This window comes from Podarcis vaucheri (assembly GCF_965113315.1).
Source record: "Podarcis vaucheri genome assembly, chromosome: Z".
Classification (NCBI taxonomy): domain Eukaryota; kingdom Metazoa; phylum Chordata; class Lepidosauria; order Squamata; family Lacertidae; genus Podarcis; species Podarcis vaucheri.
In genome coordinates this window covers 2517148-2544136 of record NC_138758.1, presented here as the reverse complement: position 1 = coordinate 2544136, position 26989 = coordinate 2517148, and the positions used below count along the sequence as shown (strand labels likewise).

General features: G+C 45.8%; 2 protein-coding genes across 3 annotated transcripts in view; both read right to left on the bottom strand.

Moving 5' to 3' along the window:
* FRMD7 (FERM domain containing 7) overlaps positions 1 to 7560 on the bottom strand; it is a 47423-nt gene extending 39863 nt beyond the window's left edge. For both annotated transcript variants that reach the window (XM_082207427.1, XM_082207428.1), the window contains exon 1: positions 7480 to 7560. In XM_082207427.1, the coding sequence (XP_082063553.1) occupies positions 7480 to 7536 (57 nt within the window). In that variant the 5' untranslated portion in view covers positions 7537 to 7560. The remainder of the gene's footprint in view (positions 1 to 7479) is intronic.
* Positions 7561 to 22332: 14772 nt separating this feature from the next.
* On the bottom strand, positions 22333 to 25625 carry RAP2C (RAP2C, member of RAS oncogene family). The gene is made up of 2 exons (XM_082207518.1): positions 24718 to 25625; positions 22333 to 22652 (listed from the first exon to the last, which is right to left on the bottom strand). The coding sequence occupies exons 1-2, from the start codon at positions 24988 to 24990 to the stop codon at positions 22374 to 22376; spliced, it is 552 nt and encodes a 183-aa protein (XP_082063644.1). The 5' UTR covers positions 24991 to 25625; the 3' UTR covers positions 22333 to 22373.
* Between the last annotated feature and the right edge of the window lie 1364 nt (positions 25626 to 26989).

Genomic DNA, 26989 nt, shown 5'->3' with positions numbered 1-26989 from the left:
GCATGGGAAATAAACAAGGTGAGCTTGAGCTCTTGGTACAGCAAACTAAATATGACATAATAGGCATCACTGAAACCTGGTGGGATAAGTCCCACGATTGGAATGTAATAATGGGGGGATACAATCTATTTCAGAGAAACAGACCAGACAAGAAAGGAGGAGGAGTGGCGTTATATGTCAGGGATGTGTATACCTGTGAAGAGATCCAAGATTTAGATCCTCAAAGCCAAAGTGAGAGCATTTGGGTCAAAATTAAGGGAGAGAAGAATAACAGGGACCTCATTGTGGGAGTTTACTATAGATCCCCAAGCCAAACGGAGGACATAGATGATGCCTTCCTGGAACAGATGGCCAAGCATGCAAAAGGAAGGGAGATAGTAGTAATGGGGGACTTAAATTACCTGGATATTTGTTGGATGTCAAACTCAGCCAAGAGTATAAGGTCAAACAGATTCCTCACTGGCCTTGCAGACAACTTCATTGTCCAGAAAGTGGGAGAAGCAACAAGAGGAACAGCCATTTTATCTGGTCCTAACCAATGTTGATGACCTGGTTAGTGGGGTAGAAGTGGAAGGATCATTAGGCGCGAGTGATCATGCTCTTCTGAAGTTTACTATACAGCGGAAAGGAGCAGCCAAGCATACTAGGACTCAATTTCTTGACTTTAAGAAAGCCGACTTCATAAAACTTAGGGAAGTGCTGGGTGAGATCCCATGGACAGCAATACTAAAAGGAAAGGGAGTTCATGATGGCTGGGAGTTTGTTAAGAGGGAGATACTAAAAGCACAACGTCAGGCAATACCAATGAGACGGAAACATGGAAGGTGCCTAAAGAAGCCAGGGTGGCTATCTAAAGAACTTTTAACTGAGTTAAGATTTAAAAAGGATGTGTACAAAAAATGGAAAAGGGGGAAAACCACCAAAGAGGAATTCAAACAAATAGCCAGCACGTGTAGACACAAAGTCAGAAAAGCTAAAGCACAGAATGAACTCAGGCTTGCTAGAGAGGTTAAAAGCAACAAAAAAGGCTTCTATGGGTATGTTCGTAGCAAAAGGAAGAACAAAGAAACAGTGGGGTCACTCAGAGGAGAAGATGGTGAAATGCAAACAGGGGACACAGAAAGGGCTGAACTCCTCAATGCCTTCTTTGCCTCAGTCTTCTCCGATAAAGAAAACAATGCCCGACCTGAAGAATTTGGAGCAAATGATTCAGCAAAGGAAACACAGCCCAGAATAACTAAGGAGATAGTACAAGAATACTTGGCTAGTTTAGATGTATTCAAGTCTCCAGGGCCAGATGAACTGCATCCAAGAGTATTAAAAGAACTGGCAGATGTGATCTCAGAACCACTGGCAGTCATCTTTGAGAATTCCTGGAGAACAGGCGAAGTCCCGGCAGACTGGAGGAGGGCAAATGTTGTCCCTATTTTCAAAAAGGGGAAAAGAGAGGACCCAAATAATTACCGCCCAGTCAGTCTGACATCAATACCAGGGAAGATTCTGGAGCAGATCATTAAGCAAACAGTCTGTGAGCACCTAGAAAGGAATGCTGTGATCACCAATAGTCAGCATGGATTTCTGAAAAATAAGTCATGTCAGACTAATCTGATCTCGTTTTTTGACAGAATTACAAGCCTGGTAGATGAAGGGAACGCAGTGGATGTAGCCTACCTTGATTTCAGCAAGGCATTTGACAAGGTGCCCCATGATATTCTTGTAAAGAAGCTGGTAAAATGCGGTCTTGACTCTGCTACCACTCAGTGGATTTGTAACTGGCTGACTGACCGAACCCAAAGGGTGCTCATCAATGGTTCCTCTTCATCCTGGAGAAGAGTGACTAGTGGGGTGCCACAGGGTTCTGTCTTGGGCCCGGTCTTATTCAACGACTTGGATGATGGACTCAAGGGCATCCTGATCAAATTTGCAGATGACACCAAACTGGGAGGGGTGGCTAACACCCCAGAGGACAGGATCACACTTCAAAACGACCTTGACAGATTAGAGAACTGGGCAAAAACAAACAAGATGAATTTTAACAGGGAGAAATGTAAAGTATTGCACTTGGGCAAAAAAAAATGAGAGGCACAAATACAAGATGGGGGACACCTGGCTTGAGAGCAGTACATGTGAAAAGGATCTAGGAGTCTTGGTTGACCACAAACTTGACATGAGCCAACAGTGTGATGCGGCAGCTAAAAAAGCCAATGCAATTCTGGGCTGCATCAATAGGAGTATAGCATCTAGATCAAGGGAAGTAATAGTGCCACTGTATTCTGCTCTGGTCAGACCACACCTGGAGTACTGTGTCCAGTTCTGGGCACCACAATTCAAGAAGGACACTGACAAACTGGAACGTGTCCAGAGGAGGGCAACCAAAATGGTCAAAGGCCTGGAAACGATGCCTTATGAGGAACGGCTAAGGGAGCTGGGCATGTTTAGCCTGGAGAAGAGGAGGTTAAGGGGTGATATGATAGCCATGTTCAAATATATAAAAGGATGTCACATAGAGGAGGGAGAAAGGTTGTTTTCTGCTGCTCCAGAGAAGCGGACACGGAGCAATGGATCCAAACTACAAGAAAGAAGATTCCACCTAAACATTAGGAAGAACTTCCTGACAGTAAGAGCTGTTCGACAGTGGAATTTGCTGCCAAGGAGTGTGGTGGAGTCTCCTACTTTGGAGGTCTTTAGGCAGAGGCTTGACAACCATATGTCAGGAGTGCTCTGATGGTGTTTCCTGCTTGGCAGGGGGTTGGACTCGATGGCCCTTGTGGTCTCTTCCAACACTATGATTCTATGATTCTATGAAAGTGCTGTGGACTCACAGCTTAGAGTTGTGAGCACCGGATTCACTCCCACAAGAAGACAGTCGTCGCACAGCAGAGTATAGCAGAGTCTAGCAGAGTATATAAACAACTCGGAGAGCAGCTCTGTAGAATATCTTCTTTATTCTATAACTACAACTATAATACAACTATATACAGAGCTAAATAGGTCTAAGCATAAATGAATGCTGAACCGCACTGAGTGTCTGCAGCTGCTCTTAGCAGCAACACATGATCTCTAACACTCAGTCTCTCTCTCTCTCTCCCACACTGACTGACTGACTGATTTGGCGCTGGAGCAGAATAAGTAGAGAGCAGAACACGCCTCCTCCTCTCTGGAGAATCAGCAGACTCCTCAGGAGATTCTTGGATATGGGAGGGGTGAAATCTCCTCAGATTTTACTGCTGGATTGTTTAAGAAGGCATGTAGTTTATGGTGTGTTAGCCAAAGTATTTGGGTGTTGGTATGGGTCTGTTGTTTTTGTTCTTTCAGACAGTGTAGGCCTTTGGCTTGCCAGGTTTTTATCTGGAGAGTTTGGAATAGGTAGGTTAATTGTGGAAGGGTGCTCATTTTGATCATGGCTCTTTTGTCTGAGAGGTTGAAGTTGGTGTTGTTCCATTTCCTCAAATCTTTGTTGATTTATCACCACAGGGGATTGTAATTGTGGAGATATAGTTTGTTGAGGTTTCTGGTTTCTTTGTACCCCTAAGTATTTGAATTTGGTGTGGCAGAGCTTTAACTTTGTGATGTTGGTGACAGCCTCAGAATTTGCAAAGTTTACTTGTAGGTCTGACACTATTGCAAATGTGTTGAGTTCTCTGATTAGAGAGGTTACTGTGTTTATGGGGTCTGGTGTAGTGACCATCAGGTTGTCTGCGAAGAGCCCTAGTTTATAGGTTTTACCTTTTATTTCCACACCCTTGATACCTGGGGATGCTCAGAGTCGGATTACTAGGGGTTCCAGGGCCAAGATGAATAGGAAGAGAGACAGTGGGCATCCTTGTCTTGTGCCTCTTTGGATTGCTATGGTATTGGAGTCCATATTGTTAATTCTGCCTTTTGCTGAGTATTATCTAATCCAGGGTTTCAGGCAGAGGCCTCTCTCCCAGGCCTTCCTGGAGATGCCAAAGTCTGAACCAAGGACCTTTTGCCTGCAAAGCACTCACTCTGCCACGAGTGCAGCCCTTTGAGTGTTCATATGAAGTGTTCCATCATCGTCAAGCATTTCAGCTGCTGAAAAATGCCACAAACCGCCATGCCCTGAAGTTTAACATAAAGAGAAATTTACTGGGCAGGGGTTCCTCATGGAAGTGGCACCTTGCCCCACTCCTTGCACATCTCTCCAGCTTCCTATGCCCAAACGTCAAGCTTGGATATGTGGATATTGGAACCGTATATGTTTTGACTTTCTGTGTGTTTAGGCCTCCACATATGCAGGATCCCAGGGTTCCAGTTTATGCTGGGGCCCATGAATAGAGAATTCACTTCTTCAGATGCCCAAGCTCTGCAGCCACTTATACTCAGGGAAGCTTCTTTGTGGGAGTAACGTGTTAAAGGGAATATATTAAATAATTGTCCAGTGGCACCTTAGAGACCAACTAAGTTTGTTCTCGGGGGGACGCAGGTGGCGCTGTGGGTAAAAGCCTCAGCGCCTAGGGCTTGCCGATCGAAAGGTCGGCGGTTCGAATCCCTGCGGCGGGGTGCGCTCCCGTTGTTCGGTCCCAGCGCCTGCCAACCTAGCAGTTCGAAAGCACCCCCGGGTGCAAGTAGATAAATAGGGACCGCTTACAAGCGGGAAGGTAAACGGCGTTTCCGTGTGCGGCTCTGGTTCGCCAGAGCAGCGATGTCACGCTGGCCACGTGACCCGGAAGTGTCTTCGGACAGCGCTGGCCCCCGGCCTCTTGAGTGAGATGGGCGCACAACCCTAGAGTCTGGCAAGACTGGCCCGTATGGGCAGGGGTACCTTTACCTTTACCTTTAAGTTTGTTCTTGGTATAAGCTTTCATGTGCATGCATGTGTTAAAGGGACGTTTATAGTTGGAGTTCCCTCGGGTTTCGGCAATCCTGGTGCAGATGCATATGAAGTTGCATTGCACCATCCTCCCCCAACCCCAGTGCCCTCTGGATGTTTTGGACAACAGCTCTCAAAACATCTGTGGTGCAAAACATCTGGGAGCCAGCAGGGTCGGAAAAGGCTAGACTGCACCCATGCAGAGCTCTCTAAAGACCAATGTGACCCACATTCTCAGGATGCCAGTTTGGTCCTGTTTACCAGCCCTGAAACCTACCAGACATCCACTAAGAGATTCCTGACCTCATCCAGGACTTGTAACTAACAAGAGCCACAAAGCTAGTTATTGTGAAAGATTGGTTGGGAATATAACCTGAGGCCCCTTTTCTATTCCAAAAGACTCGCTAATTCAGATTCTCATTTATTGTAGCCATTTAGCTTCCAAGTGCATCATGTGCCAGGGGGGTTTCAGAGGTTTGAAAAGGAAAGGCAGGGCCTTAATGGAACCTATTTGTTGCAATAATATGCTGTGCAGAGCAAAAACGATGATGTCTGGGTCGGATATGGAGGGGCAAGGTGTGAAAAGCTGTTGGAGGTACAGAGAAGCTGAAATTCAACTGATTATTGGTTGAAATTCCTTACATTTCTAAATGAGAACAGCCAGACAGGATGCGCTCCTTGTCACTGTTAGCAACCTTTAAAAAAACATTTCTTTGCATCTTGTGTCTCCAAACTTTTGCAGTATTAAAGGAGATCTTTAAAGATGCGACAGCAACAATGCATTTTTATCAGTATATTTAATGAACACTTTATATTGTTTTATGTAAAGTGGTATATAAGCAGGATATAAATATTGCTCAATAGATCTGGAATCTACGGGACCATAGGTTCACCGAGGACTGGAGTAAATTTGTAGATTATTTGAAAAGTATATGCACGTTTGTCGGTTTGCAAGAAGTTCTGTGAAGGAGAATATTAGAAATATTGTAAAAAAGGGAGTAGGGAGGGGGAAGGTTTTCTAAAAGGCAATATTAAATTAGGAAGTGCGTAAGAAAGAATTAAAACGGAGGATTCACAGGAGAGCTGAGGGAAGTCCAAAAGAATGTATTTGTGAAAAAAATTGTTGTGTGTTTTTATAATTTCATATTGTAAAATGAATAAAAATATTTATATATGTAAAAAAATATTGCTCAATAGATGAAGGAGAAAGAAAATAAACCCAAATATTTTTCTGACCCCTGCATCCCATGAACTTGCCAGAAGTGAAGCCACAGGGGAGGATCATGTGTCTTGAATGCAGGAGGTCCCGGGTTCAATCCCAGGTGGGACTGGGAGGAACCCCATCTGAAATTCTGGAGAGCGGCTGCCAGTCAGTGTAGACAACACTGAGCTGGATGGACCGATGGCAGTTTCCTTGTTCCTGTGTTCCATACTATTGATCTGGATATTATCTTGCACCTACCTCTGCTTACAAATAAAACCTCACCCAGATGAGAGATCATGGCAGAACATAGACTCACAGAGTTGCAGAGTTAGAAGGGACCCTGGGAGTCATCTAGTCAAACTCCCTGAGATGCAGGAATATTTTCCCCAACACGGGGCTCAAACCCACAACCCTGAGATTAAGAGTTTCATATCCTACCAACTGAGGCTTTATATCTCAGTCTTTCATTGGCTTGGGAAAAAGGCAGGCAGAGAAGCATGTTGCAAGATGTCTAAATTTAATCAGAAACAGAACAATATAAACAACCTATGGAGGTAATTGGATTTTGAAAGGGATACATTTTAACTTGACCTTTTACCTGACAATATAAAGCTGCTTTTAAATGAGAGCTTTTTGAAGTGCCTTCCTTTGATTAAGATACTGGGTAACAGAGACAACAAGTTTAAGATAAGGCATTAGAATCCTGAAAACAAGGAAGAACAGCAACCCAATACTTTGCACACTAAAAAGCACAGCTTAAGAACAACACATTAACAGAGAGTTAATTTTCTGTATGGTGATTACACTTTAGATTCAATATTTGAATACTGATTTTTGGCAAGCCTATCATTTTAATATTGTTAAATAACATTATTTTAATTGTTGTTTCTAATTATTCCTTTCTTTCAAATAATTTTATTGATTTTGCAATAATATATATTAAATGAATTCAAAGTATTCCATGCAGTCTTCCTTAGAAGTTTCAATGTTATTGAGCAAGTGATATAGCTTTCTTCCAAAAATATTTTATTTTTCGATTTCTCTATAATAAAGAGTTGTTTTTTTTAAAGGGAAAACAAATTACCAACAGCCTCTCCCCCCCGGCAGCCTCTTGAACTGACACACACAGACACATGTTTACGTTTTCCGTTAAAAAGATTTTCTGGTGCACACTATTGTTGGTGTCCAGTCATCAAACTCAACCTTTCCGTATCACATAAAAACAGGGAATTGTTGCAAAAAATATTAAATTTTCCATATTGTTCAATAAACACTACAACCCCCCAAGAGCGTTAGCTACCCCTCGTTACATGTTCACCTTTGCCACCTAACTGTGATTTCACATTTTTTTTAAATGCCAAAATGAGGCAGTAGCTAGGAAGCTCAGAGACATTCCAAGAGTCTCAATAACAAACTAATAACAGTGAGAAAATCCACTTACATCAACAACAAAGATCTTCTGGGAGTCATCCAAAAATTGGACCTTCAGGTGCAGCATCCTTGAGCAGGCAGCTGAGCAGTTGGCAAGATCTTGACACTCTGGGATGCAAGCGGCGGGGGGGGGGGGGGAGCTTGCTCCTGTTCTGATTCATACAGGATTTCAGTCTCTGCAGGAGGGCAATTGCCTGCAACTGGAGCATAAGCAGGAAAGGGAAGGTGCTGAAGGTAGACACCAACGCCACCATCACAATCGCCAGGCAGCTAAAAGGGTTTCTTTTGTTTGCAGCTTTCCTGAGTTTCTGAAATGCTAAGAGACTAGTATTATGCTAAGAAATAAGAAACTGCATTTCTCTAGAGATGCTCTGGGTTTGAACCAGTCCTCATTGCTCCATAAACAACTGAAGCACGAGGAGCAGCCACATGCCAGACTCAGAATTTCAGAGAGTTCAGCACCTGCAGCTTGGACCTATATGAACTTGTTTTATTTTTGTTTTTTACCATGAGAACTAGAGATTTTTTAAGAAGATTAGAGATGGGGAACCAGTGGACCTCCAGATATAAGTGGACTTCAACTCCAATCACCCATAACTCTTGGTCATGCCAGCTGGGCCTGCAGTGACCCATTCTTCCATCAGAATCTAGTTGATGACCCAGCATATAGCAACGTGGGAAAGGACTGCAGTTATCCATGGGCTTACAGGTACTGGTTATTTACAAGAGAGGAGTACTTTGTGTAAGTGGAGGCATGTTGAAGTCTTCTGCTTTTCTCTTCCTGCTTTCCCCCTTATGAAGCAAAATCCCTACATGACTTCTAAACCAGGTGGTGGTCTGAACAGATCTGCCCCACACTGACAAATGTTTAACAGCCTGAGTGGTTGCAGTCTTGTCTCAACAACACAAGAAATGTTATCTTCATCCTTCTGATGAGCCTGCCATCCTCAATCACACCAAATTTAACTTCTCTTTGCTGGAGAAATTGAATATTTGCAGCTTTTCCTTTCAAAGAACTCATAGAAGGAACCATCAGAGACTGGATGCATATAGGCAAGGGCAAAAGGTTTTAAAAAGTAACCTTGGACCACATGTGTGCCAGATTTCTCTCTGTTGTGCACTTACATCTTAACAATTTTTATCAGGCAGCATTTATGGGGCTGGCTTTACAAAGACAGTTGGATGGGGAAATGTGTGACCCTGTTCCTTGAAATGAGGGTGTTTTGCCCATAACATCCATGGAATAACTGCTGCCAGTCCGTGTGTAAACAATGCAGAGTTAGAGGGGTCTTTCCTAACAGAAGACAGCTTTCTAAGTTCCTGAAGGTGGAATATTTTAATTATTTTTTTCTGGAACAGGTTGCTTTGCAAGGCGACTGTGCCTTTGGTCAGTGGAAGAGACATTTATTTGCTTTAAAAGAGCACCATCTCCTGGTTATTTTTACCAAGCTGTCAGATTTTCAGTTTCGTGTTGTGTATGCGTTGGAGGCAGCCTTGCACTCCTCTGGGCTTGCACTCCCTTTAAATCCCAGTCCTCCTGCAGATGCTGGCTTCTAAATGAAGCTTCTCCGAATTAGCAGTGGACTAACTCACACTCAGAAGGGAACAAGTGGCTCTCCTTAAAGCATTCAGTGCTCTTAAGTTTTATGTTGAAATAAAGCAGCTCTCAGAAGAGAGTCTAGCACCACCAGCCAATTAACACGAGCCTTGAACAAAATACAAGAGGACAGGTCTCTGCCTCCATTGGGCTTACAAAATTCAGCCCCGGGAGGCAAAATGGAGAAGGCAGAGGGAGGCAGATGGGTGAACGGGAGGTGAGCTAAGTAAGCCTGAGAAAGTGACCAGTCCAAGGCCACCCAAGGAACAACATAACTGAGTGGGGATTTGAGTTTAACCCTCACGGTGCTACAGTTCCCGGCAACCCTTAAAAACCAGTTCCCAAGATTCTTTGGGGGAAGCCATGTGTTTTAAATGTGTGGCATGGTACACAGCCCCAGCTGAACACTCTTGATGGTCCTACCGAAAGGGATGCATATGCTTCCCTGTCCCACCTCTTGGTGGCAACAGCCTGTAGCTCAGCGGCAAAACATTTGCTCTGCATGCTGTAGTCACAGGTTTGATCCCTGACATCTCCCATGGAGTTGGGAGAGACTCCTGCCTGAAACCCTGGAGAGATGCTGCCAGTCAGTGCTGACAACGCTGACCTGGTCAGACCAAGGGCCTGACCTGGTATTTTGTACCACATCATGCACTTTGCATTATGCCACCCTACCAAATATCACATGCAGCTGAGGGCAAGTTAAGAAAAGCAGTTGTTGGGTGCTTGCATTTGAGAAAAGTTCACTGGTGTTGTTTCCGATTGGGTGTGGCCCTTTGTGCTTAGTCATGCTGAGAGCCCATTGTGTGACGCAGATGATGGACTGGATTTCACAGTGAGCAGTCCTCACCCAACCATGATGCACACTGGGCGAGACCTTGAAGCAGCCACACTCTCTCAACCGGAGTTAACGATAATGTGTCTGTGTACTTTGCATGAGGGCCCACTTTCCCACGGCGGAAGAGCAAGACAAACATGTTTTTTAAAAAAGCAATTAAAAATATATAATTTCCTCTTTGCTGTAATTTGCTCTGATCTTGCGCAACTTCTGGCACTGTTTCTGTGGAGCGTTCTGCCACCTCCCTGTCCTTGGCCTTGTGGTAGGCACGGACCATGCCTTGAGCTGGATCTGTAGAGGAGGAAGTGGTTGAGCTCATGTCTGAGCGGAAACAGTTCCCTTTGCTGCAGAAGATGTGCAGTTTTGCGACTCACACCCTGGCTTGTGTACTTTAAAAACAGGCAAAGGAAAGGCACTTTGGCTGTGTTCAGAGATACCTTTTTGCATAACTACATTTGCGACTGGATTTTTTAAAATCGTAACAAGAAAGGATGCGGCCAAACACGAAAAAAAATTAAAATGGTAAAAAAGAAACCCCATAACACTGTAAGACGCACAAAGCAAGGTTAGTAGCTCTGCCCTGAACCTCAAGCCCAAAGGAGAGCTCATGGGAGTAGTGGCGGAGCTTCATGCTCTGGCACTGGGGGGCAGAGAGCAGGCGGGGCGGGGCTGGCGTGTGTCCTGGGGGCGTGGCATGTCGCCTGCAGGGGCGTGGCACCCAGCGCGGGCAGGCGGGGGGGGCAGCTGCAATGGTACCCCACCAGGATCGTGCTTCCGGGGGCAGTATGCTCCCCCCCCCACTCCTCTTCCTCCACCAGTGCATGGGAGTGGTTGGATGCAGGGATATCAAAGAAGGATGTCAGAAAAGCCAGTGTTGCGTTCTAATGCTTTATTAAAACAAAGGTGCAGACTCACAGCACTAGCCTTTACAGACATAGGATAGACACCACAGTTAGCAGGTGGCTTTTCCGCACCTGATTAGGGCATAGGTGGCAAATACCCAAGTCTTACCATCAGCTCCCCTTTCTGGGCTCAGAGCCCAGCACTCCAAGCCCACAGATAAGGAGAACATCAAAGCAAGCCCATTAGCTTATATCAAAGCAAGGAAATATAAGCATATATGAGCTCATTGTTATAACCAGTACAAATTAATTGTGGGGTTATCTTGACTAGCAAGATGGTGACTGCAGAGTTTCCGGAACAGTTCACCTTGGGTTCAACACATGCTCGGCTCAACATCAAGAGTAAAAAGCCACAAGTTCATGTCACTTCAGGAGAGTGAGCTGAAGCCCATTAGATGGGATGTATCCTTTAGGTTTACATAAGAAATAGACTGAAACCAAAGCTCTGAAAAATAGTCTTTGTGTTTCTTTCTTGGCCTGCCTACATTCCTGGCTTAATTTATTGTTTAATGCCCATTGTTCAGAGATACCTTTTTAAAACCTGCATTTGTCAGAAGAGTTGGTTCTAGTTCCTACTTCATGGAAAGGTTTCAGAGGTATTTGTCCTGTAAAAGAAAAGTACTATGTTGCTAAGCTTTTTGCCCCAAAACGAGTGCTAGCAGGCTTTTTAAAAACAGTATGTCAGAATAGAACATAAAGGAAATGAAACCTTAACCAATGTTGAGCATTCCTGTAGTTGAGCACACACCCCAAGCCTCTATTTGAAATTAAGAAAATGAATATTTTCTAAAAATATAATCAATATACTTCACCACTACACCTTTTATAGTAATACAAGATTAGCCTGCTATTTCATCCTTGGGTCTTTATTACCCTCTATTAACTGTTCTAAGGTTCAGATGTGGCAAACTTGGTTTTGCGCTGTTATTAGTCTGAACCAGAAACAGCCCATTAAAGACTCATTGCTGAATCCAACCCAGAACGAAACGACAAAAAACCATCTAATCCAGGGGTTGGCCACCTAAGGCCCATGGGCCACAAGAGGCCCAGGGGGTCGTTTAACTGGCCCATGAGCCGCCCCGGTACCGAGCCGCCTGCTTGGCAAGTCTCCGCGTGCTGCGCTAAACCGACACAGAACAGCACGGGGACTCGCTTCCATGGCGCCGGAGATCATATCTGCGCAGGTGCTGACGCCAGAAATCGTGCATGCAATCCGGCCCACAGAAGGATCTCCACTGGAGTGAACCGGCCCAGGTGAGGTAAACCTTGCTGACCCCTGACCTAATCTTCTTGAAGATCCTCTAGTTCAGCCCCTTCTGAAGGCAGAGTGCAACCACAGCAACCTGACAGAAGGCAGTTCATCCTGCGCATAAATACATCTAAGTGAAGGAGAGCCCATTACCTCTGAGACAGTCTGTTCCACCACTGAACACTTCTTAACATTAGGAAGCTTCCAGCTAATTCCACACACACCCATGCGAAAGTTCCCACCTCTTGGTTCCCTTCCAGCCTTCTGGGGGAACAGAGGACACCCCTACACCAGCAGAAAACTCCTTCAGGTATTGGAAGACAGCTATCATGTCTCCCTTTCACTTCCCCTTAAGAGTTCTTTCCATTAGTTCTTTCCTCATAGAACTTGGTTGCCACACCATCTGGACCAATGTCCAGGATCATCTTGAATTGTGGTGCTGTGTTCCATGCTATTACCCATCTCCACATTTAATCCACAATCCCTCTATACCTTCATCCAAGTCAAACAACACATTTCTCTCCAGGCTGACACAGAGACGTCATGGAAGAGCACTTGTTCAGTGCAGTTCTTCAACCAGTTAATCCTTACCAATTCTATCACCCAGTAGATAAATGATAGATAGATAGATAGATAGATAGATAGATAGATAGATAGATAAGAGAATGATGTTTGTTTCATCTTTCTAGGTACCTATTTTCATTTCACCAACTTTTCAACAAGAGCATCATAGGCCTTATCAAATGCTTTGCTGAAGTCAAGATACAGAAATCTATTATCTACCACACTACAAACTCTAATAAAGAAAAAAGGATAAATGCTGGTCTAGTATGACTTACTCTAAATCAGTGGTTCACAAACCTTTTGCGGTTGCCACCCCCTTGATTCCATTAAATTCCCAGTGCCCCCTATCCTATCTGTCAAAACCATTATCCAAATGGCAGGTTGCAGGACCCACTAGGGAAGTTAACAACAAAATTCAAAGCATTAACAATTAATTGCACCTTTATTCAAAATCCAATTAAATCTATAGTTTAATTAATTCAACCAAGGTGATGAACTTAACCCAGTGCCCCCAGCTTTGCAAAGCCTGAGTTTTTTTACACCTAACTGCTGACATAAAGCAGACCAGGTTGTGGTTTCTCACATCTGCCTCCTCAATTCTCTCTATTTCCCTCACCTTGTTGGGAAAAAAAGACATTTGCCCATCTCCAGTATTCCGGCAGACACTTTGGAACAGGCATGGGGAATATTTGGCCCTTCTCCTGCTGAATTGGCCATGCTTTCTGTGGCTGAAGGGCCAGGGGTTCTTCACATCTGCTTTAGAATATGTTGTGTATGTACACACGCACACACACGAATCACAGATTCTTAGGAAGCTGAATTTTGCACTCTGGCTCATGTATAATGACATGTGCCCCTGCACACAGCTGCAATTATATGGTACATACCAACTACCTCATTCTAGAAACCCAGCCACTTCCTTTAGCATAGATATTACCAAGACAAACAACAGTGATGCAGTTTTGGTAATTAATACAGGTATCTATTTTATTTAAAAAAATTACAAACAGGTGGACTGTAGGGTCGTCTTACAAAATAATGAATGAATGAAATCGGGGGGGGGGGTAATAGGTGGTTTTTAGTTTACAATGCATTAGATCATAGTTTAAGTTTTGCATTTACTAATTTTCCCAGGTTTTACTTTTTCACCAATAAAAGGTACAGCACACTGGTTAAGTTCAGGTTTCCTTTTAGGTACTTTTCACACATATCACGGCTCTCAGCTGTGTCCATGCAAAAGGTCACAATTGTACCAGTTGCTGGCCAGTTGCTCTGGGGGGGAGAGGAGCAGGGCCTCAACACCCACCGTACAAACAACAGAAAAGGTGGCTAAGGGAGACAATAATTCTTTCAGAATTATCTTGTGTTCTGCTGCCACTTTTCAGTCTAGGGGACAGGGTGGTTTGGGAGACCTCTGAAAATGGCCTTTGTTTGGAGAGTCCCACTGCAGTGATTTGAACACCCAAGAGAGATGCTGGAGGGTCAAAGGAAGCAGCCCACCAGAAGCTTTGCCCTCAACAAGCTCTGATGAAGCTAAAAGGGGGCTTAAGAGACAGCTTTTTCAATTAACAAAGAGACCCAGGAGGCAGGCCTGGGGGTCCTGCAAATATGCACCTTGCGTTATCAGCCACTTCCACAAAGCTACTCCTCACTGCAACCCAAGAGGAAGCCTCAGCTAAACATTTGGTCCCTTATTCCAATTTGCAGTGAGGAAACTGACACTGGGCATAAGTTTTGCCATTCCTGGTAATATACCAACTGCTGATGTCAGTTAAGAATTTTAAATCACATTTTAACAAATGATCAATTAAGAAACAAAAGGGAAAGGGTTTGGTGGCAATGCAAGGTTTCTGCCCTCTTAGGAAATTAGGTTATTTGGATCCTCTGTTCCCTTGGCACTACTAACATGTTACCATATAAATATACTTTGAGAACAGCCTTCAGTTTTGAAGTCTTCCATTAAAGTGCAAACCTAACATTAATTTCTAGTAACCCCATTGCAAATTTGGTAACCTGAAGCTTTAAACTTAAAACTGATTTTTTCTCAATAAGGTTCAAATGAGACTAAACATGCAGAATGCTGGTGCCTCTTTTTGAAATTATAGTTGCCTCATATCTCAGGCTAGTACTTAATTGCAAGAATTCATTGTCAACAGGTTATTGGCTTTTATAGGACAAGGCAGTATTTATCAAGCATGTTCAAATTAATTGAGCTAGGCTCTTAAACCTACAATTTGATACAGGTAAATGAGCCACAGTTATTCAGACTGTGGGGAGGAAAAGGCAGTTTCTCAAATCACTGCTGGAAAAAACTCCTACCTCAACACTTCAACTATTTATATACTTTTCATTCTGCTTAATACCTGTGTTGCTGTTCTATGTTTTCAAGTATCCAGACAAAATAGTTTAAATCAGGTAAACTCTGCAGAAGGCAATGGCTGTGTAATGCAATCGTGCATGGAGTTGATGCTCAACACTCTTGCCCGCTGTGCCAGCTCAGAGTACTGGAAACCAGGGGAGTGGGCAGGAAATAAGCAAACAGATATTGCTTCAAAACATTATTAGGAGAGAAACAGTATTTTAAGAACTAGAAAATGTTTTTTTGTTTTTGCATTTGATGTCATCTTAATCCTGTCAGGCAAACCCAAGTTAGCTTTTGCTTTTGAACAAAAGCCCCGTGGGCAACTCATTATTCTTTGCCGAGAAATACAATATCAGAAATTGAAAAATGTCCTGGTGATTTAACATGAATGCGGCATCGGTTTAAAAGGGGAAAAACAAACAAACTCTGAATACCATGTGATAAGAAGGAAAACACATACAAAGTGCTGGTCAGCTGGAGACCCAGTCCAATAACTTCCTATCTTCATGTAAGACCAGTCACCACAGCTGCTAGCGAAATGTGATGTTTAAAACATCCGTACAATATGACTCATATCTATGACACCATCACATGTAAACAGAACATTTTGAAGTTTCAACCAGTGACATTTTGGAGAAGAAGAAAACTTTCTTTTTGCAAATCAAGCACGGATGTGAGGTAATATACAGAAGTAACCACTTGTTTAAGGCTCACTTTTATTCTCCATTAAAACTTTCACTTAAAAAGGCATTGAGTAGGTAATACTGAGTTTAAAATTTAATAAATACAAGTTCTGGAAATCAATTAAAGAAATCAAAACATATTTTTAAAATGAACTTTTGCATATTAGCCATTAATAGGAATTTAGAAAGCTATTTTAAAAAGAACGAGAAGGACTGAGAGATAAAGAACAGATTTCAGAATGTGTGGTAAACATGCTAAGCGTTTGTTGCAGGCCTACGGATGTCCATGGCCGCCGCTGACCTTTTTGCACCCACGCCTGGAAATGTGCTCTAAAGAGAGAGACAGGATTTAGCAAGGCTCAGTTCTGCAGCCTGGGCTGAAAGGGTTTCTCCAAAGCAGCATCTGTGCAAATTCCTCTGAGTTTTTATCTGCAGTTAAGACAAAGAGCAAATCAAAGGCAGGCACAGCTCTTTCAGGATACAGACCAGTGATTGGGCCAGGGGCCAGCCTATCCACACTTTGGCGCAACAGCCCACGCCCACTGTTTCTGGGCACATCTTACCCCCAAGGTAGTTGAGATTCAGTCAGGCCCTTTCGCCTTGTCCTCTGTAGCTCCCCCACCCTATCAAGAACACAAGGCTCCTTTACATTCCCTTTTCTCATGCTTCATTTGAGTGCACAAATTTTCCCCTGACATGTAAACCAATTTCATCATCAAGGCCAGGATTCTGCAATACAGTGGTGCCTCACAAGACGAAATTAATCCGTTCCGCGAGTCTCTTTGTCTTGCGGTTTTTTCGTCTTGCGAAGCACGGCTATTAGCGGCTTAGCGGCTATTAACGGCTAAGTGGCTTTAAGAAAAAGGAAACAAACTCGCAAGACGTTTCGTCTTGCAAAGCAAGCCCACAGGGAAATTCGTCTTGTGGAACGACTCAAAAAACGGAAAACTCTTTCGTCTTGCGAGGCATTCATCTTGTGAGGTACCACTGTACTGTGAGTGGCACAGAGAAAGCAGGCAGTGATGCTTTTCAGACAGTGTTACACCTGGCAAAGTAGAATTTGCAAATGGCATCCCTCAGCAAGGAAGGCAGTCCACACACCCCCAAACAGCCCCTGACATAACAGAAGGGAGACCACTGGTATTTCACTGGAAGCCCCCCCCCCCCTTTTAAGAGTGGAAGTTTCAGACCAGGGCAAAGGAGAGGCTGCACAATGTCACCGGTGTTATTCCATTTGCAGCAACTGATGTGAGTTTCAACACAAACTTTTAAACTGCAGAACACAGTCAGCAACCACCCTGGAATATTTAAATGACAGCTGACACATCAGACTGTTTTCGTAACCTCTTGCCTCTTTTGAGCCAAGAGGCAGCTTCAAATCATGCAGAAGCACAGTAGGAATCAGCAGTGGCACTCTTCCGCTTCTTCAGATGCTTCTATTATTAAAGTGATTTGCATGACAGGGAATATGCTTAGAGCAGCTTGCGCAAGGACTCTGGGGTCTGATCAACCTCAGAAGGCCCATATCTACATTCCTTTTAGACAGCCATCTTTATACCCAAAGCCAGGCAGCAGGAGAAAAGCCTCAAGAGAAGACTTGCTGCCTCTGGAATGGTTCTCCTTGGACTAGGCTGGGTGCTTCGCTGGACTCCCAACTCCCATCAGCCCAAGGCAGCCTGGCCAATGGTCAGGAATGATGGCAGCTGCAGTCCAGCAAAATCTGGAAGGTACCAGGAAAGATGGAAAACCAGGAAACAGATGCTGAGGCAAGTACCTCAGGCCAGCCTCCCTCCTTACACACGGGGCTAAATGAGGCAGCCCGATGGCTGCCATCAACTTGCATCTCCACCTCATTTTCTGCTCTAGTCTGCATCCTGCTGGTGCGCTCATGAGGTTCCAAAAAACTATCAGTACTAACTATGAACTATCAGTAGCCCATGCACCTTGTTAATCTAGTTACTAGGCACTGTTGCAAATAATGTGGTTTTGCCACTTATTTGCCACCTCACCAACTACTGTTGAAGCTCCATTACACTTTTGCATAGCCTGTATGATCACATAAGGCACAGAGGTCCACTCTGCTGGTACCCAATGCAAGCACTTTAGGGCCTAACCAGTGGCTCTCCGCCGAAAGGCAGGTGTATGCTTCAAGGCAAGTTAACTGAGGTGCTGCTGTGCATTCACATGACTCCCCTGAGAAGGAGGCTAGTTCACCAACACAGGAGCCAGATATATGGAGAAACGTGACTCAAAGAAGTAGGAGGCCCAGGGTTCACTCTGATTGTTTAGAAATACACAATCGCTTTGAGGTCCTCTCCCCTAGCATGGAAGACGAAGAGCAGACTCCATTTGAGGATCTCTCCCTCATTACAGTCGATCAGGTATATGAAGACGAGCAGCAAAGTCAGTCCTCAGGGAATGTGCAGGCGACCTTGGAACGGACAGCTCACGGAAGAACCCCGACCAAACCCAAGAGGAGGCGTGTAGTGGTGATAGGGGATTCCCTACTGAGGGGAACAGAAGCAGTGATCTGTGGGCCTGACAAGATGTCTCGGGAAGTGTGCTGTCTCCCCGGGGCTAAGATCCAAGATGTAACTGAACGACTGCAAGGAATCATAAAACCCACTGACGAATACCCCTTCCTCTTGGTTCATGTGGGAACCAATGACACTGCAAGCAATAGCCTCCAGAAGATCAAAAGAGACTACGAGGCTCTCGGCAGGAAATTGAAGCAACTAAATGCACAAATTGTCATCTCGTCTGTCCTCCCAGTTGAACGACGTGGCCCAGGGAGAGAGGGGAAAATAGTGGAAGTGAACAGCTGGCTTCGCAAATGGTGTAAACAGGAACGGTTTGGATTCTTAGATCACGGACTGCAGTTTCTTGAAGATGGACTTCTGGCAAGTGATGGGCTGCACCTCACAACGGTTGGGAGAAATGTTTTTGCCAAAAATCTCAGAAACCTCATCAGGAGGGCTTTAAACTGACTAATGTGGGGGAGGGAGACAGTGCTCCTGAAGGTAGGAGTCTATCAATTAATGAAGATGATCATCCAAATGTCATAGACCAAATGGAGCAAACAGCACGCGGACCTAGTGGAGGGAGGAAAAAATCCTTAAATAAGAGACACGGGGGAATGATTAATGGACTTCAATGTCTGTACACTAATGCGCAAAGCATGGGAAATAAACAAGATGAGCTTGAGCTCTTGGTACAGCAAACTAAATATGACATAATAGGCATCACTGAAACCTGGTGGGATAAGTCCCACGATTGGAATGTAATAATGGAGGGATAAAATCTATTTCAGAGAAACAGACCAGACAAGAAAGGAGGAGGAGTGGCGTTATATGTCAGGGGTGTGTATACCTGTGAAGAGATCCAAGATTTAGAACCTCAAAGCCAAAGTGAGAGCATTTGGGTCAAAATTAAGGGAGAGAAGAATAACAGAGACCTCATTGTGGGAGTTTACTATAGATCCCCAAGCCAAACGGAGGACATAGATGATGCCTTCCTGGAACAGATGGCCAAGCATGCAAAAGGAAGGGAGATAGTAGTAATGGGGGACTTCAATTACCCGGATATTTGTTGGACGTCAAACTCAGCCAAGAGCATAAGGTCAAACAGATTCCTCACTGGCCTTGCAGACAACTTCATTGTCCAGAAAGTGGGAGAAGCAACAAGAGGAACAGCCATTTTAGACCTGGTCCTAACCAATGTTGATGACCTGGTTAGTGGGGTAGATGTGGAAGGATCATTAGGCGCGAGTGATCATGCTCTTCTGAAGTTTACTATACAGCGGACAGTAGCAGCCAAGCATACTAGGACTCAATTTCTTGACTTTAAGAAAGCCGACTTCATAAAACTTAGGGAAGTGCTGGGTGAGATCCCATGGACAGCAATACTAAAAGGAAAGGGAGTTCATGATGGCTGGGAGTTTGTTAAGACGGAGATAGTAAAAGCACAACGTCAGGCAATACCAATGAGACGAAAACATGGAAGGTGCCTAAAGAAACCAGGGTGGCTATCTAAAGAACTTTTAACTGAATTAAGATTAAAAAAGGATGTGTACAAAAAATGGAAAAGGGGGGAAACCACCAAAGAGGAATTCAAACAAATAGCCAGCACGTGTAGACACAAAGTCAGAAAAGCTAAAGCACAGAATGAACTCAGGCTTGCTAGAGAGGTTAAAAGCAACAAAAAAGGCTTTTATGGGTATGTTCGTAGCAAAAGGAAGAACAAAGAAACTGTGGGGTCACTCAGAGGAGAAGATGGTGAAATGCAAACAGGGGACACAGAAAGGGCTGAACTACTCAATGCCTTCTTTGCCTCAGTCTTCTCCGATAAAGAAAACAATGCCCGACCTGAAGAATTTGGAGCAAATGATTCAGCAAAGGAAACACAGCCCAGAATAACTAAGGAGATAGTACAAGAATATTTGGCTAGATTAGATGTATTCAAGTCTCCAGGGCCAGATGAACTGCATCCAAGAGTATTAAAAGAACTGGCAGATGTGATCTCAGAACCACTGGCAGTCATCTTTGAGAATTCCTGGAGAACAGGCGAAGTCCCGGCAGACTGGAGGAGGGCAAATGTTGTTCCTATTTTCAAAAAGGGGAAAAGAGAGGACCCAAATAATTACCGCCCAGTCAGTCTGACATCAATAGCAGGGAAGATTCTGGAGCAGATCATTAAGCAAACAGTCTGTGAGCACCTAGAAAGGAATGCTGTGATCACCAATAGTCAGCATGGATTTCTGAAAAATAAGTCATGTCAGACTAACCTGATCTCGTTTTTTGACAGAATTACAAGCCTGGTAGATGAAGGGAACGCAGTGGATGTAGCCTACCTTGATTTCAGCAAAGCATTTGACAAGGTGCCCCATGATATTCTTGTAAAGAAGCTGGTAAAATGCGGTCTTGACTATGCTACCACTCAGTGGATTTGTAACTGGCTGACTGACCGAACCCAAAGGGTGCTCATCAATGGTTCCTCTTCATCCTGGAGAAGAGTGACTAGTGGGGTGCCACAGGGTTCTGTCTTGGGCCCGGTCTTATTCAACATCTTTATCAACGACTTGGATGATGGACTCAAGGGCATCCTGATCAAATTTGCAGATGACACCAAACTGGGAGGGGTGGCTAACACCCCAGAGGACAGGATCACACTTCAAAACGACCTTGACAGATTAGAGAACTGGGCAAAAACAAACAAGATGAATTTTAACAGGGAGAAATGTAAAGTATTGCACTTGGGCAAAAAAAATGAGAGGCACAAATACAAGATGGGGGACACCTGGCTTGAGAGCAGTACATGTGAAAAGGATCTAGGAGTCTTGGTTGACCACAAACTTGACATGAGCCAACAGTGTGACGCGGCAGCTAAAAAAGCCAATGCAATTCTGGGCTGCATCAATAGGAGTATAGCATCTAGATCAAGGGAAGTAATAGTGCCACTGTATTCTGCTCTGGTCAGACCACACCTGGAGTACTGTGTCCAGTTCTGGGCACCACAATTCAAGAAGGACACTGACAAACTGGAACGTGTCCAGAAGAGGGCAACCAAAATGGTCAAAGGCCTGGAAACGATGCCTTATGAGGAACGGCTAAGGGAGCTGGGCATGTTTAGCCTGGAGAAGAGGAGGTTAAGGGGTGATATGATAGCCATGTTCAAATATATAAAAGGATGTCACATAGAGGAGGGAGAAAGGTTGTTTTCTACTGCTCCAGAGAAGCGGACACGGAGCAATGGATCCAAACTACAAGAAAGAAGATTCCACCTAAACATTAGGAAGAACTTCCTGACAGTAAGAGCTGTTCGACAGTGGAATTTGCTGCCAAGGAGTGTGGTGGAGTCTCCTACTTTGGAGGTCTTTAAGCAGAGGCTTGACAACCATATGTCAGGAGTGCTCTGATGGTGTTTCCTGCTTGGCAGGGGGTTGGACTCGATGGCCCTTGTGGTCTCTTCCAACTCTATGATTCTATGATTCTATGATTCTATGATTCATTCAACTGGGGCAAGTTAGCAATTATTTTCTGGGCAAACTTGAGAGGGGCAGAATGCAAGCACTGCAAACAGAGGGCAGCAGCTTCAACCCTTTGCTACTCTGGCTAAAAGGCTTTTGAAAGGCCAGTCTCTGTGCAAGACTACGGGGACCCATCAGCAATTGCTATAGACCACGCTGGGCTAGGTGAACCAACAGCCTGCTGCAATGTAAGGCAACTGAGAACAATAGCAGGGATCTCCAAAGGAAAGCTAGTCAAACTCATTGCCAGAGCAAAAAATTCAGGGCGACAGCAAACCACAAGACATTGGTCAGATGTCCAGCAGAAGCCACCTGCCATGGCAATGTAGGCTGGCAAGAAACTGAACAAAGTGTGTTTCTGAGAGACCCAGTGGAGTCAAGTGCTTCCTTGGGAAGCACAAGTCTGAATCCTGGCCCAGGAACAAATTTGACTGGACAGCATAGGACAAGCTCCCTACACTGTCAAATGCGCTGCCACTCCTCATTTCTCAATCACAGGGTTGCTGCAAAAACAATGCTACTGCCCAGTTTGTTTAATAATAATAACAACAACAATAATAGAAGACACTGTAGTCCACCTTGAGCCTGACGGCTCCCTCCTACCCTTGAGTGGTATTCTGCTATCCATGGAGATTCCACCAACCTGCTTGGTATGGCCATGATTGAGATTCTGTTTTCTCTTTTTCACTGGACAATACAAGTTGTACAACACTGGTCTTGCTTTTCAGGCAGGGATGCATAGTTCATTTGCCTCACGATCTCTGCAAAGAGTTCATCCACCATGGTCTTGCTCTTGGCAGATGTCTCCATGAATGGGCAGCCCCACTCCTGGGCCAGAGCACGACCTTCTGCCGACAAAACCTCCCTTTCCGACTCCAGATCCACTTTATTCCCCACCAGGATGAGAGGAACCTTCTCGTATCTCTTTACACGGACAATTTGGTCCCTCATTGGCTTGATGTCCTGAAGAAGAAAAGAAAGCAATTGAAACCCTCATGGCTGCAGCAGTGCTCAGACAGCAAACCAGTGCAACTGTGACCAAATGTTAAGCAATTTAGCCTACATGCCAGAAAGCAGATCTGCCTCCACTGAGAGGGCATGAAGTGACAGTTTTCATTTAGGGGGCAGAAATATCCCTGTGAGAATGGCAGGTTCAGGGAAGGGATTTGTGCTATGCCTTCAAGTATGTTATTTTGCTTTTAAAAAACCCATTTGTATATATTTTTGTATGAAGAAAGGTCCTTGTCAAAAACTGTACAACACAGGTATAAGAGACACATGAGAACAAAAAAGACAGATAGGCAGATGGCGGGCATGTCAGAGGCTTGACAAGCCTTCCAAGTCTCTGGGTCTGTAAGAACAAGGGGTCTGTCACGACACCTGGCAACCCATGTGGGGAGGGTGTCCACAAGTTGTTTTGCAAGCCTCCACTGGAGCATGGGGAGAGTGTTACTATAAATAAGTCACTCAGGATCTTGCACACTTCTAAGGTACAGAAATTAAGTATTGAAAGCTACAATTATTAATACAATTGCATGGGAAGACTCACGCCTACTTCCTTTTGATTAGGAGTGCTAAAAAAAGACACACACACCCAGTGCAAGCGGGTCCCACTGCCCCACTTGAGGATTCAATAGAGGCTTGAGGTCTTGAGGGGTTATTAAGTTGTCTTTCTGCTAGAACATGCAAGATATCATGAGCAGAGAAGAGAGGCAGCCAAGTGCAAAAGAAAAGAAATGCCAAGGAAAGAAGCCTGGAATCAAGATAAGCATTTATCCAGCTATGCATCCACCATGGATATACTCCACTCTCTGCGTGGGTGTAACAGAGTCTGCCAAGAAGCTGGAGTCCACCCAACTCAGCAAGTTAGCTGGTGCCAGTAAAGAGTCTTTGCACAGCTCTTAGGGAGGGCCAGCTTCTAATCCTTCCCACTCCAGGTTACAGGAATCACTATTAAGATGCCCAATTGCAGCTCTGCATGCTTGGACTTCAGACATGAAGGTTTCAATAGCATGCTCAGACTCTCCCCCCCCCAAAAAAAAAAAATATTATTGGGAACTCAAGCAGTTAAGAGCTAACTGGCAAAGACCAAATTGTTTTATGGTTGTGAACTGAGCATATTTGAAGACTGCTACGTTACCTAAGCCACCACCAATACAAAAACTATTTTCACTCTTTAAAAACTCAGCAACAAAGCACCTGACATATCCTGACACAACTCACAACATGTCAATAGCTTTTAGCAATCAGTATCTGCAGTCATTCCTTCTGACCCAAACTGTCTTCTGTAACAAAGTGTGGTCAGATTGTTAAGAAAACAGGTTATATAAATATATATTCAAAAACTTTTGTATATGTTTTGGTAAATAATGTTCAGCTAAAAACACAGTTTGGTGTTTTTAGCTAAAACCACAGCTATGGTTTTCCCAGTAGTGATGCATGGAAGTGAGAGCTGGACCATAAAGAAGGCTGATCGTCGAAGAATGGATGCTTTTGAATTACGGTGTTGGAGGAGACTCTTGAGAATCCCATGGATTGCAAGAAGATCAAACCTCTCCATTCTGAAGGAAATCAGCCCTGAGTGCTCACTGGAAGGACAGATCGTGAAGATGAGGCTCCAATACTTTGGCCACCTCATGAGAAGAGAAGACTCCCTGGAAAAGACCCTGATGTTGGAAAAGATGGATGGCACAAGGAGAAGGGGACAACAGAGGGGGAGATGGTTGGATAGTGTTCTCGAAGCTACCAGCATGAGTTTGACCAAACTGTGGGAGGCAGTGGAAGACAGGAGTGCCTGGCGTGCTCTGGTCCATGGGGTCACGAAGTCGGACACGACTAAACAACTAAACAACAACAAAAAACCACAGTGCTGCCAAACTGTGATTGTGGATAACAGCTTCTTAAAGTCTAGTTGCACTCCTAACAGAAAAATATGTTTTCAGTTGCTTGAGATTTTTGGGGAGAGGGGAAACGCACAAAAAGTCCTGGGGGAGGGGGCAGGAAGCATAGATGAAACAGTATTTCTTACCTGGAAAGATTGTTGGTTCACCAAACTGTAAACTAGGATGAAGCCTTGGCCATTTTTAATGTAGAGATCACGCATGGAAGCAAACTGTTCCGTCCCTGCGGTATCCAAGATTTCAAGTACTGATGGGGAGCAGTCCACTTCAATCTCCTTGCGGTAGAAGTCTTCGATGGTGGGGTCGTACTTCTCAATGAACGTCCCGGTGACAAACTGCACGGTCAAAGCCGACTTGCCCACCCCCCCACTCCCTAAAACCACGACTTTGTACTCCCTCATGGGCGCTGGCGATCCCCTTGCACAGCATAAAACAGGGAGGCCGCGAGCCGGGGAGCAGCTGGCGGGCAGGTGGGCGCAGAGAAGGACGAGGAGGAGCAGCTGGGGCAGAGGAATGCCGAGTCAGGGGGCCGGCACGCCCCCCGAGAGGAATCGGGGAAAGCCGCGGGGAGAAGGGAAGCCGCGGGGGGGGATCCTCATAGGGCTGGACGCCCCGGTGGCCTCTCCCCCACCTTTTCCAGGGGGGCTCGCAGCTGCCTTTGCCCAGGGGAGGAATTTTATTCGGGGGGGGGCGGGGTTGAAGCCGAGGCGCGCGAAGGAGAAGGTGGGCTTGGCTTTCCTGAGAGAGAAGAGGAGGAAGAGGGAAGCCTGCGCCTGAGATCGGGTCCCTCGCAAGGGGCTTCTGCCCTGGGGGAGGGGCGGGGCGAGGGGGCTCAAGGCCGCGCGGGATCGCGGGGTGCGCGCGCCCGTGAGGCGCCGGCGGCGGCTGCTGCTCCTGCCTCCGCCGCCTGCTCCGTCCTGCCTACGGGGAGGAGCAGAGAAAAGAGCCCGCGAGGGGCGGCTCAGAGATGCCCTCGCCGGCCCGCCAAGCCTTCCAGCCCGGCCCCTCGACGCCCCCTCACCTGCGCCAAGCCCCGGCCGCCGCCGCCGCCGCCTCACTGAGCCATGGCCGGCCGCCGCGCTCTGCTCAGGGGTGGGGAACCGCCCGCCTGCCCGGAAGGCTTACGCAGCAGTACCGCTCACACGGCTTCCGGGAGGGAGCGGAAGGGACAGTCGATGCCGCGACACCGGGCGGGCGGAGGGAAAAGGAAAAGGTTACGGCACCAGGGCGCATGCGCTATTAGCGACATCTGCGCCGGCGCAGGAAGAGCGAGGCCTCGCTTCCGGCGTGCGAAACGCACTTCCGCCGCTCTGTCCACCCGCCTTCACCATGCGGCTCAATGACGTTTCTGGTTCTGTCTCCGAAGGCAGGCGGGCGCCGACAACGACGTCATTTCCGGCTAGGCTGTTCAGAAAAAGCTTCCTCAGCGGATCGCGGGTCTGGCGAGGGAGGCGCCTCCAGTCCAGACCATGTGGGTGTCGCCACTTCCGCTCTCAGGCGCTGAGGTTTCCATGGCAACGCGGGCGGAGGAGGAGCTCGTCGATCATAGAGACCTTTCTGGAAGGTCAGATTCTCGCCCGGCGCCCCCGGGCGGACTTCCGCCGCGAGACACGGAAGACCCCGGAGCCCCTTAGGGCGGCAGCGGCGGCGGAGGTTTGCTGCCTTTCCTCCGAGGAGCTCAAGGGGGCGCGCGTCGCCCCCCAACAACCCCGCCAGGGAGTCCGAGAGGCCCGAGGGGCTCCGTGGCCGAGCCGGGATTCGAACCCGCAGGTCTCAAGCGCAGCCCCTCCCCCCTCGCCCGCCACGAGGGTCGCGCCGCCAACACTTTAACCTCGCTGCTGTCAAAGGTAGCCGTACATGCGGGGGGGGGCGCTGTGGGTTAAACCACGGAGCCCAGGAAAAGCTGTACACCAGCTCCCTTGGCCGATCCAGCGAGGTGAGCACCGCAGCCCCAGAGTCGTCCGCGACTGAACTGAACGATTAGGGGTCCCTTTACCTTTACATACATACATACATGATGCACATATACTGTTATATACTGAGTTGAATAGGATCCAAACTGCAGCAGTCTGTTTGGTCCTAGAACAAGGCAGCAGTATGATTGGTTGGCAGGAATCACCCAATCCTGCTCCAGATAGAAGTGAATCCACAACCTGATTGGCTTACAGTAGAATTCCGGAATTAGCCAATCATGTGCAGCCCATTGTGTAAATAATGTATATAAAGCAGATACTGTGAGGGGACATTCATTCATTCCTCCTCACTACTATGAGCTGAATAAAGAGCATGAAATCACTTTGCGACTCTGAGTATATTTCATATACATACATACATACATACATATACATACATATACTTTCCATAGTTAACACCATACTCAAGGTGGCTTGCGGCGTGAAA

Bases quoted from the DNA above. Each gene is read 5' to 3' on its own strand.
- RAP2C (XM_082207518.1), bottom strand. From the start codon at position 24,990: ATGAGGGAGTACAAAGTCGTGGTTTTAGGGAGTGGGGGGGTGGGCAAG. The intron at 22,653-24,717 runs GTAAGAAATACT...TTTCTTCTTCAG, and splicing joins TGAACCAACAATCTTTCCAG to GACATCAAGCCAATGAGGGA.